Source organism: Acartia tonsa, chromosome 13, assembly GCF_053477335.1.
Source record: "Acartia tonsa isolate MP-2025a chromosome 13, ASM5347733v1, whole genome shotgun sequence".
NCBI classification, from domain to species: domain Eukaryota; kingdom Metazoa; phylum Arthropoda; class Copepoda; order Calanoida; family Acartiidae; genus Acartia; species Acartia tonsa.
Window position 1 is genome coordinate 23,504,337 of NC_137272.1, and position 13,060 is coordinate 23,517,396.

Consider the following 13,060-nt stretch of genomic DNA (forward strand, 5'->3'; position numbering starts at 1 on the left):
CGCAGTCTAATACTAGAGTGTATATGATTCTAAAGTCTTTAGTACCTACAAAGTCTAGATGCTACAGTCTAGACTTAAAGGAAACAAAAGTATATAGGATCTAGACTCTACAATGTCTCTATAGTTCAAACTCTACAGTAACTACAAAGTCAAGGTCGTAGATAATCCAGACTACAATATCTACTCATTATAGTCTAGACCTGGACTCTAAAGTCTCTTGAAAGTCTAGATTCTAAAGTAACCAGACTGCAGTACTTACATAGTATAGATACTACAGTTTCTATAAGTGCAGTTTCTCATTGCGCAATGAAATATCATACGAAATTTCTAATCCGTGTTAATATCCAAAAATTGACTTGTTCAATAATATTTTTACATTTCTAAGCATTCATTTAAAAAACAAATCGCATAATAATACAAATACGTTATTAGAATAACAAGGATGATTGTGTCAGACTTTGTGAAAAAAAGTAAATATTCATATTACTTAATCTACCCAAGATTAGTAAGAATTTTCTATTAAAATTGTAAAAATATGGAGTTATTGATCAACAAACTTATAAAGTGACATTTGTCCAAAATTTCATTTTTAGATTATATCTTTAATATCATGGGATATGACGCAATTCAGGCAAAACAGACTCAAAAACAAACATCTCAAAATTAATATTCTTTTTAATTTTAGGAAAAAATTCAGAAGCAAGATTCAAAACTGAGCGAGTGGGAAAGCTTTGATTACTGTTCTTTACAAGAATAAAAAATACATTAAAATCTACAATTAAATACTTTTTATATCAAGTTTTGGACTAAAAAGCCTTACAATAATAATATATCTTAAAACGCTTAAAATTATCTAGTAATTAGTTTTGGAAATCAAAATTCAGTTATTTGCACAAAAAATTATTTTGGCAAAAAAGTAAATGTTTTTAAAACAAAATTATTTGTATATAAATAGTGATTTATAAATACTAATGCTATTAAATGTTATTGCTAAGTGTTTACTAATAATTAAATGTTTCATTTTGTGTTCATCAATTATTTTCTATGAAATATGGTTTACAAAATATGTTTGCCCTTTTTTGTAAATTGTACCGAAGCAAATTATTATTGAATTGTCCTATTTTGATAAAACTATGTCGCTACAAGTCTACTATTGTACCTTCTTGAAAAAAAAAAATTTTCATAATTAGGAGTTCAACCAACAACACAATCCAAAAATATCCAAAAAAAGATTTTTTCTAAAAAATAACCTTTAAAACTTGGATTATATTGTATCAAACTCCTTTTTGAATTTACTGGTAATCTTGTAAATTTTAAGCGTTTGTTCAAATAGAATTATTTAAAATTTAAGTCTATAGATAAGTAAAAAGATAAGATGTATAAAAAACACAAGTTTAAATTGTGCTTGAATGATAGTTCTATTTGAAAAAAACAATTAATGTTGTATTATCTTTTTCCCAATATTCAACAGAAACAAAATTAGTTAGTGGTTTATTTTCCCCCAAAGTGCCTAGTCGAGCATAGAACACTTGTTTTAAGATAATTTGAAAATAAGGGAGGGGAGGGGGGTTGGTTTCTTGTGTTTATTTACTATAGATAGGCTTAGTATAGGTCATATTAGTTACAGTGTAGCTATGCAGGGTTAAATTTCCCTGCAGGGGCTAGGGAAAAAAAGAAAAATAAACTTTCACTTTTCTCTATTTTCAATCTATCAAAAAATAAGGTAAGGGGTTTATGTGCTCACTTAGCACCTTTAGGGAAAGCACAAAAAAATTGTTGTAAAATAAATGATTAAACAAAGCTTCAACAGATTTTAAACTGGTTAGAATAACAAACAACATGAAGTATGGCAATTTCCTGCACTCAAAAAAAAAACAAAAAAAAGACAAACAAACAATATATAAAGAAAATTTTTCATTTCTTGCCTTGAATCATTGAATGGTTTGTTAAATCATTTATAACAAAAGCGAATATCTTTATTTAATTAAGGAATATTAACATTCTATTTAATAACTTTGTTAAAGTCAAAATTTAAAAGAATATCCCTTTCTGTACAAGTAATAATTTCTATTTCAAATTAAGGATTTGTTTTAATTAGCTATGAAATGGTTGATATAGAAAAAAAAGAATCTTGAAGTAAAAAAAGTACAACCAATTTTTTTACCATAAACTGTAAACAAAAGAAGAACTATAAAATTACGCTTAAATCAACGCTTATTTGTATAAAAAAAATATGTACTGTAAACCATTAGAATTTCATAAAAAAAGATACGTAGAATATGTAGAAAAAAATCAGATTTATTTTAAGGTTTTAAAGTTTAGTTATAAAAGAATTGGTAAAATCTTTTGTTTAAGCAGTGGACCCCTCATAATTTCCCCTTGTCTTAAAAAATGCAATAAAGATACGTTTCTCCCCTCTGTAGTATCAATTTAAATATCTCAAATTTAGATGAAAACTGACATACTTCAGGGGGAAATAATGAGTGGTTGAAAAATAGGATTTTGCCAACTATAAAATGTAGACATTTTTACCAATGCCAAAAATATGTTTAGAATTTTTTTATTTTAGCATTGAAAAATTACGCTTTAAGAAGAAAAAAATAATGTTGTGATATTAAAAAAAGTAAATTTATCAACAACAAGAATAATTAATTTGCATATCAGCGAGTAAAATAAATATAAATAATAATTTAATGTTCAAGGTGTAAAAAAATATAATTTCTGCAATATTTTGAATATAAATCTCAAGCTTTATAAGTACAAAAACGCACATTATCAATTTCATGCGGTTATCATTGATTTTTAAGTATCATCTTTTTTTTATTTTTCATTAGGGAAATACTCTAAGAAATTGAAGAAAAAAAAACAATTTAAAATTTCAGTGCAAACATTCTATCTGGACTAGTTTTATAGAAATTAGAAATAGTCAAATGTCTATAAAACTATACTAGAATTTTTGTTTCAAAATATTTGGCTTCTAAATTTGACTAACTGTTTTTATCAATCTTTTAAAATTAGAAAATATTAAAAGAAATGTGAATATACATTAAAAAAATTTAATTTTTGAAATAAGTTAGTAATGTGAAAATCATAAGCAATTAAATGTCATGCTAAAGTCTAAAATACACAAATTCAGTAAGCAAAGGATCAAAATTGATCAAAAAACTAATTGTGGAAACTTCCCTTTGTCCAGAGCTCGGCAACCGCGCGTCTGCTGTCTGTTAGCAATATTGCAATCCCTCTTTATGAAATTAACCAAACTAGTTTAAATTTGAGGCTTAGACGCGGGTGACACGCGGCTGCCGAGCCCTACATTTGTCTCTCTCTCGCAGTGGTGTCTTACTTGTTGTCTAATTGTTATGTGATACAAAGTGACTTTATGTAATTAGTTTTTACTACAAGCCATGTTATTTAATGTTTATTATATGTATAGATGTTATATATATATATTGATATGTTTATTGTATGTTATGTAGAACGCATGCGCTGTATATCTTATGGTCAAATATATATTTTAAAATGATATAAATTGTTTCATAATTTTATTTTTTATCTGATTTATACCTCTTGGCTGGGGGCAATGCAGGGCTAACCTTTATAGTAGCTCTAACATCCCAAATATTGTAAACAACCTACTCTTTGAATGCACGACCTTTGTTTGGAAGTTCTATCTGTGCATGGTTTTTTTTTGTTTAGCCATAGTTTCTTAGAGTTTGGATCTAAGATTCCTGGAGTATTTTGAGACACTTTTGTATAGCCACCAGGGCCAGTTTAAGCTCCACGTTCAAGTATAACTTGACACGCTGTCTCTAATGAGAACTCCTCATTATTACCTCACCCTCGCCGATTTTGAGTATGGCAGGTGTCCCAGATTAAGTCACCGTAATGAATGACACTCTCCTCAGAGGAGCCTAGGATTAAGGGATGTGTTAGTATTATACACTTGATTATTAGGCATCCAAACTACCTAACAATCTCCCTTCCAACGCAACTGGGGGAGGTTGCGTGAATCCACATTATAGAATTTGAGACAACATGTTGTGATTGCAACACGAGTGGGTTTGAACTCAAATTTTCATCACCGTGACTCAGTGCGTTACCACAGAGCTACGGTGCATGGTAATAAGATGCGCCTGTTTTGCGCTAAGGTATTTCCCAATCCTTACTGTTCATGTCGTGTATCTGACTTAGCAGAAATAGGTTCATCTTTTAACCTATTAATAATAAACGGTTTGGAATCATTAATTAATTTATGAATTATTTTCTCTTTCCAGAAGTAAGATTGTTTTGTGTCTGCGATATTTCTCCTATCATATCATTACCACAGGTCTGACATAGTAGCAGAACGAACCAAATTCATTGTAATAAGTTTTGAGTTTCAGATAAGTAAATGACAAAAATTATGGAATTTTTACATTTTTCTGATTGTCGTCTTACAGGCTCCTTTTTTCGTAGATTAATGATAAAATTCAAATTCATAAAGGTGGTGAAGGGTTTTTTTAACAACTTCCAATTTTGCAATTTTAGAGTAGTTACCCTTGTATTATTGTGACAATAATGAAGGTAATCAATGTTTTTGGTTTGCAAAAAACATTATATACAAAAGTTATTCAAAAATAAGAGATTAACATATATAAGTTTGTTGGATTATTGATTTTAATATAATTACAAAACTGTTTCAATTCTTATTAAATTTAATCCATAGAAATAGAGTGTTCAGAAATATGAAACATAGATGTAGAGCAGTTCTGCTACTAATAAAATCCTGTAAGGTAAATTTTAATCAAAGAAAGCATCTTAAATTCTACCAAGCGTAAAAATCTATTTTTTTCAAATGAATTTTGAAACCATCTATTTTGCATAAATATGAATTTTATGTTGCCATGGAATTTAATTGTTAGAAACATCTTTAATTGGTTTCCTTTTAAAGTTTCTCTTATTTTTTTGAATAAGAACTTTGGTTTAGTTAAGGTTGTTATAATAAAGGTATTATAGTGAATATTTTTCTTCGATAATGGAACTGAAACACACTGCTTCATTGTGCTTTCTTGTTGCTTTTGGACTATTAAATATACCCGGCATGCCACTGCCTTTCAGAATGGCAATGTATGCCTTGGCATTGTTGCCAGGATTGACAAGTTCTTTCCTGGTATTTGCCTATTATTCAAATCTTCCTAGCAACCAGGAAAATATACTTGGAATTTATCAATTCTTCTTTTAGCTTGGTTGCAATTAAAATCATTATTTCTATTTTAAATATTTGATTTTATTTATATTTAGGTGGCAAGTTGCCTTACAAGTCATATTTAGACCTGCGACTGTAACGCATCCGCAAGTTTGTTGGGGAGGTAATTGGTTCAAATCTCGACCAAAACTGCGCCATAACTATTGTAAAAGATTTACCATTACTGCTATGTAAAATGCATCACATTAGTAATTAGAGTAGGGGGTCCAATAAAGGCACAACTCATTGTGCATATTTAGAACTTCTAGACATAGGTCGTACAATCAAAAGGAAGGAATTTTAGCACTTTAGTTTCCCGGCGCTTTCGAATATAATATTAAGGTCTAGTCCTAATTTGTCCCCAAAGGTATAAGTCATAATTAGAAGTGATATCCTTTAAAAAGTATATTGACTTTAGTATTCCCTGTTAACTTCGTCGATAAAATCAGGAAAAAAACATGAATCTCAATACAGCACACACGTCTTCCAGTGTCAGCCTGCGTGTAAATTGGGTAACCCCGCAGGGTTAGGACAAAGGAGAGAGATATAATAAGAGAGAGAGAGAGAGAGTGAGAGAGGGAGAAAGACAAAGAGAGAGAAAGACAGAGAGAGAGAGAGGGAGAGAGGGAGAAAGAGAGAGATAGATTGCCTGAATGTAAATTGGGTAGAAGAGAGAAGGAGAGAGAGACATGTATAAATTAGTTATGCAAATAAAAATTTACAGAATTATCTTGACATGTTTTTTTGTGAAACAGTGATTGGTTGGCATATGTTCTATTCAACTTGTACCTATGTATACATCATTCTGTCATCTGTGTGGTGGCAACAGGTAAGGAACAGTGGCAAAAATCTTTAAAATTTAGGCTAACAGCCCAACACCCAAAAAGGGTCTATTTTGAAAAGAAAGTATAAATACATTGATTACACATTCCCCTGAGCTGGATCTTTAAATCATTTTTGTGGTGATCCAGATCGGGGTGAGCCAACTTTCCACCAATGAGAGCACAGCATTTTACGAAATGCCGCGGTGTGATTGGCTGAAATTCGGCTCACCCCGATCTGGCTCACCACTAAAATGATTTAAAGATCCAGCTCTGGTGAATCGGTGTGCACGGCACTGCTTTAAACAATGCCTAACTCAGGAAATATCTTTCAGGACACAGATCAGTTCAGCCTGGGGAAAACAAAAAGTTGACCGACTCGCTACACAGGTACACAAAGGATTCAACGGCTATCTGTCTGTTTGTCAATCTATCCACCACTCTGTCTGTCTATCTGTCTATCTATCCATCACTCTGTCTGTCTATCTGTCTATCTATCCATCACTCTGTCTGTCTATCTGTCTGTTTGTCTATCTATCCATCACTTTGTCTGTTCAACATTCGGCTTGTTTTTGAAAGATTTGACTGCACTGTTAGAAATTTTTTTACGGTATAGGTATTTATCTAATATTCTGTTTTAGGCATTTTTCTCTGTGAGAGGGGGGGGGGAGGATCTAGAATCAATTTTTAGAAATATAATACTATCTTTTTATCAATTATGCATACATGTTCAATGTTTATACATATGTATTTTAATCTATTTGAATTGATTTATCTTCTAAAATGTTACTTATGTTGTCTAATTGAACTAAATTTTTTATAATAGGATAAACGAAAGTGGCCAAGTGAGTTGGACTGTTCGGCAGACGGCAAAAATCGGCCGGGCAAGCTGGCCGACGGTTCAAATCTGGCCGTGCCGCGACTCAGCGTATGTGCAGACGCTCACAAAGTGGACAAGAACAAACTTTTGCAGACAGAATTTGTTGTGCCAGAATTTGATCCTGATACCTTCCAAGTTTTGCTGGATTATCTACATTCAGGTGTGTATTTGAAATTATATATATTTAATACTTATTTAGTTGGTAATCTCAGTTAATCGCATTATATAAAACCTCTCCCATATCTCCTTATTATCTTAATATAGCTTAAGACCCAAACTATACTTCTTGGAATATTGTGCAATAATCAGTCCTACCGTTATTTATATTATTTGGCAGGCAGACAAACAGAAATTCTATTACTTTATAACAAAGGATAAGGAATGAAAAATAAAAGATGCTAAGCATTGATCTATTTTCAGGAAGCTGTCCCCTGTCCTGTTTAGCTATTCCTGGTTTAATATCCGCAGCTGAACATTATGATCTACCAGATTTAATACAGGTATTAATAGGGAATAACAAATCAATTTATGCTTTTGTATTAAGTTAAATTGTGTTTTAGCCAACCCTCTCCCCGCCTCTGAAAAAAAGAATAAAAAGAATCCCCACCCCCCTATACTGAGATTTTATTTTTATCCAGAGGGTAACAGCTTTTTCGGCTTGCGGGGTGACATGGTACCTTTGCTATACTCCTCCCGCCTCTACAACTTTTTAAAAGTTATATTATCAATTTATCTATGCGCTAATTCGTCTTTTTCCCTGTAAAATCTGTCTTTTGCTAAGCTAAACTAAAATATTACATATCTAAATTTGTCTAACTTGAGTTTTATTTTTTAGAGTTTATTTAAAGATTTTAAGCAGAAAAAAATTAAGATTTTAAACATTTTGTTTTATATTGTAAAATTTGATTTACAATTTAAAAAATAATGTGTCATGCATATATAAAACAATAATTTCAAAAATGAAATTAATAGGATGATTTTCTACAAGGTTGTTAATTAATGTTGTTTCTTGTAAATATTAATCATTTTTTTATGCCATACAATTTTTATGTAATTGTTGAAAGCATCTTGATTTTAAAAAGCACAAATTAGAAATGTATGTACAAAAATTTTTGCTTTAAAAAATAATTAAAAGTTCTCTTTTTTCAGGCAAGCTTCCACCATGCCAAGCAGTTTATCCGAACAGAGATTGCTTGTCAGATGCTGTGCTCTCTTGAAAATTATTGTTGGAGATATTGTGCCGCTAGTGAGCTAGTCAATATGATTCTGGCTTTTATTGAAACAAGGTAGTATAATATTGATGAAGAAAATTGTTTTGTTCAATTAAAAATTGACCAACTAAACCATATAAAAATTAAACTCAAGTAGTGCAGCAATATTACTCTATCAAGTTAAACAAAACAATGGTTATACAGTAAAAGTTTTAATAATATTAATGTAAACTTTGTGAAGTAATTGTTAATAAATCTCTAAATATGACATATCTATCAATAAACTAAAAATATAGTCAATTTTATTAAATAAAGTACGGTCAAAATTGTGTACCTAATAGAGAAGTAAAGCTTGATTAAGCATGCTAACAAAATCACTTTATTGCAGGGCCTTGGCAATCTTTCAAAACCGGCACTTCCTGGACCTGTCCGAGTCCATGGTGACCATGATCATGTCCAGAAACCTGGAGGTCCCGGAGCTACACAAGTTCGAGGCCATGCTCAAGTGGGCCAGCAATAAGGTCAATAAATCACCAATAAATGCTTTATTTTGCCCATTAAGATTTCATATTCCCGAACAAAAAATAACATTTGTTTCTACATTTTTAAGAAAAGATTCGCCTTCGTTATATTTTTATGCTATTTATGGGGGGGGGGGGGGTAAGGTAAACCGCTTTACATTGTCCAAATAAAACACTTCCCTCTCTAAACTAAAGAAATGATTTTAATAAAAAATACAGCCTGGTTGTAAGTAGAATGTCATGAAATAAAATTATATTCTAAGAAATTATGCATAAAATATATGTGAAGGATGGCAGCATTCAAGTATCGATTGTAGCGTAGCATTTATGGTTTGAAAAATCGCCAAAACCCATCAAAGTGTCAAATTGATCACGGAAGCCGACTTTATCTTATCTTCAAAATAATAATATTAGGGGGGGGGGGGGAGTGAGATTTCATTTTCTGTATGTTACTTTAGGTTAGGTTAGGTAGTATTGGGTACTTGGTAGCCCAACAGCATTAGGTTTTGACACCACATGCCCCGCAGATCTAGGGGAAAGACTCAGGGAAAAATATAAACCCCTCATATTTTGAATAAAGGAAATGGTTCAGTACTCAATTTGAGGAAAAATCTAATTTGGATACCTTTACTATGACCAACCAAATAAATCCTGTTTCCTCAATAGCCGTACAGATAGACTGACGTATAAAATGTGTCATACTTTTGCTTTGCTAATAATGATTTTAATTTTAACATATTTCAATTAAAGAATGTATTTTTATCTAGGTGAAACCAAAGGTTGCATTAAATCGAATGGAAGGAAAATTAGAATTTAGGTAAATATATATTTCCAGTATGGCTTCCAAACTGATCAATATCCGCTGATTTAGAACCAGCTACATATTTGAAAATAGATAAAGTTTACAATATGATTTTGCGTTGTTGTTTAAAACTTTTATGTCACCAAAAAAGATATTTATTATTACAATAATTTGTAAAACAGGATAAGAAAATAGGCATTTTTAAAAATAACTTTATCAAGATTTTAGATTTAAGTTCTGTATATTATAATAAATAAAAATATGACATCTGTCACACTTAAACTAAAATTATCATTTACTTGATTGTAACACTAAAAGTAATTATTGATAATTTAAAAATTTTAGAACTTCCCATCTTCAAAACAACAAAAAATATTTATAAAACCCCTCAATGAAAATTTTGTTGGAAAGTGCGCGCCACGCCTACTTCAAATCTACAAGATATTTATCGTAAATAGTGCATGTAATTTTAATAAAATTTTTATATAGAACCTTATGGTGTACTAACGTATTAATGTTTTAGGAATTGTATGGAAAGGTTGTCAAAAGATTTGAAGTTGTACAAAATATCCCCACAGGTAAATTTTAAAACATGTGTGTCCTAAAAAATATTAGCATCTCTCATTTTGTCCAGATTGTTATTGAATCTTTTTTCATATTTTTATTTTATTTAATATTTGTAATTTTTTTAGGACTTGATCAAAAGTGTTCTGCCCAGCAAAGCCATCAAACACGAGAGAATTCTAGAAACTTTAATGTACCAAGCTAATTCTGGAATGTACAGAATCCATGATAGCTACCTGGAAGAGTTTCAGGTAAAATCACTTGCGGTTTCATGATTAGGATTAATGGTTTCATAGATTAAAAATTAAAACCTGGTATTTATTTTAAAGAACTTATGATAACTTGTATAAAAATTTCAGACAACAGTTTCAAAATTAGGAAACGTTGAATGACTTCCAGTAAGTTAGTTAGATAGGCTTACTTTTGTATGACAAGTTAAAGTGAATGGTATTACTTTTCAATTAATTTACAAACCTCCCCCCCCCCCCCCCCACAAAATAAAATATTTATAATGAAAATGGTGTGATTGAAAGATAGTTAGCTATTTATATTTTGTTGTTCTTGAATCCTTGAGTCAAGCAACTAGTATTGTTTTTTTTATATTTGCAGCTTTTTACATGTTGACATAATTAATATTATCCTTGGTGTACGTAACTCTTTGAGTACATAAATGTAAATTTTATATTATTGGTTTGTGAAAATATTTTCATATTTGTTTAATAATCACAAGTGAGGAATAAGGATTCAACAAACCGATTCTATGTTTTTTTTTATCTTTTGAGGCACTGCTTCTTTTTAACAAAGTACATCTATACAGGTTTGTCATTTAAACAAATAATGGTTGTTCAGAATACAGTATTTTAAAATTCTAACAGTATCTTCAAGATCTAGACTCTTAATTATCTATTCATTCTGGACGTCACAATATCTACGCAGTCTAGATACTACAGTATCTGAAAGTCTAGACGTTAGAGTATCTACGCAGTCTGAATACTACAGTATGTATGATTCTAGACTCTTCAGTGCCTGAAAAGTCTAGATGCAACAGACTAGACTTTACAGTATCAACATAGTATAGAAACAAAAGTATATAGGATCTATACTCTACAATGTCTCTATAGTTCAAACTCTACAGTAACTACAAAGTCAAGGTCGTAGATAATCCAGAATACAATATCTACTCATTATAGTCTATAGTAAATACATAGTCTAGACCTGGACTCTAAAGTTTCTTAAAAGTCTAGATTCTAAAGTATCCAGACTCTGTAGTATCTTCCCACTCTAGACTCTACAGTACTTACTTAATTTCGTTGTATAGATACTACATTTTCTATAAGTGCAGTTTCTCATTGCGCAATGAAATATCATACGAAATTTCTAATCCGTGTTAATATCCAAAAATTGACTTGTTCAATAATATTTTTACATTTCTAAGCATTCATTTAAAAAACAAATCGCATAATAATACAAATACGTTATTAGAATAACAAGGATGATTGTGTCAGACTTTGTGAAAAAAAGTAAATATTCATATTACTTAATCTAACCAAGATCAGTAAGAATTTTCTATTAAAATTGTAAAAATATGGAGTTATTGATCAACAAACTTATAAAGTGACATTTGTCCAAAATTTCATTTTTAGATTATATCTTTAATATCATGGGATATGACGCAATTCAGGCAAAACAGACTCGCAAACAACCATCTCAAAATTAATATTTTTTTTATTTTAGGAAAAAATTCAGAAGCAAGATTCAAAACTAAGCGAGTGGGAAAGCTTTGATTACTGTTCTTTACAAGAATAAAAAAATACATTAAAATCTACAATTAAATACTTTTTTTATCAAGTTTTGGACTAAAAAGCCTTACAATAATAATATATCTTAAAACGCTTAAAATTATCTAGTAATTAGTTTTGGAAATAAAAATTCAGTTATTTACACAAAAAATTATTTTGGCAAAAAAGTAAATGTTTTTAAAAACAATATTATTGGTATATAAATAGTGATTTATAAATAATAATGCTATTAAATGTTATGCTAAGTGTTTACTAATAATTAAATGTTTCATTTTGTGTTCATCAATTGGACAATTATTTTCAATGAAATATGGTTTACAAAAAAAAATGTTTGCCCTTTTTTGTAAATTGTACCGAAGCAAATTATTATTGAATTGTCCTATTTTGATGAAACTATGTCGCTACAAGTCTACTATTGTACCTTCTTGAAAAAAAAGATTTTCATAATTAGGAGTTCAACCAACAACACAATCCAAAAATATTCAAAAAAGATTTTTTTCTAAAAAATAACTTTTAAAACTTGGATTATATTGTATTAAACTCCTTTTTGAATTTACTGGTAATCTTGTAAATTTTAAGCGTTTGTTCAAATAGAATTATTTAAAATTTAAGTCTATAGATAAGTCAAAAGATAAGATTTACAAAAAAAACTAAAGTTTAAATTATGCTTAAATGATAGTTCTACTTGAAAAAAACCAATTAATGTTGTATTATCTTTTTCCCAATATTCAATAGAAACAAAATTAGTTAGTGGTTTCTTTTCCATCAAAGTGCCTAGTCGAGCATAGAACACTTGTTTTAAGATAATTTGAAAATAAGGGAGAGGAGGGGGGTAGGTTTCTTGTGTTTATTAACTATAGATAGGCTTAGTATAGGTCATATTGGTTACAGTGTAGCTCTGCAGGGTTAAATTACCCCGCAGGGGCTAGGAAAAAAAGAAAAATAAACTTTCACTTTTCCCTATTTTCAATCAATCAAAAAATAAGGTAATGGGTTTATATGCTCACTTAGTACCTTTAGGGAAAGCACAAAAAAATCGGTGTAAAATAAATGATTAAACAAAGCTTCAACAAATTTTAAACTGGTTAGAATAACAAACAACATGAAGTATGGCAATTTCCTGCACTCAAAAAAAAAACAAAAAAAAGACAAACAAACAATATATAAAGAAAATTTTTCATTTCTTGCCTTGAATCATTGAATGGTTTGTTAAATCATTTATAACAAAAGCGAATATC

General features: G+C 30.0%; 2 protein-coding genes across 6 annotated transcripts in view; both read left to right on the top strand.

Moving 5' to 3' along the window:
- rsh (Rap GTPase activating protein radish) overlaps positions 1–3,517 on the top strand; it is a 106,727-nt gene extending 103,210 nt beyond the window's left edge. For all 5 annotated transcript variants that reach the window (XM_080146082.1, XM_080146083.1, XM_080146084.1 and 2 more), the window contains one exon: positions 686–3,517. In XM_080146082.1, the coding sequence (XP_080002208.1) occupies positions 686–757 (72 nt within the window). In that variant the 3' untranslated portion in view covers positions 758–3,517. The remainder of the gene's footprint in view (positions 1–685) is intronic.
- A 2,498-nt stretch (positions 3,518–6,015) lies between these two features.
- LOC145335209 (serine-enriched protein-like) lies at positions 6,016–12,765 on the top strand. Its single transcript, XM_080180943.1, has 10 exons — positions 6,016–6,053; positions 6,381–6,435; positions 6,872–7,085; positions 7,346–7,425; positions 8,075–8,211; positions 8,525–8,657; positions 9,425–9,474; positions 9,983–10,037; positions 10,152–10,274; positions 11,758–12,765. The coding sequence occupies exons 1-10, from the start codon at positions 6,016–6,018 to the stop codon at positions 11,827–11,829; spliced, it is 957 nt and encodes a 318-aa protein (XP_080037069.1). The 3' UTR covers positions 11,830–12,765.
- Positions 12,766–13,060: the final 295 nt, after the last annotated feature.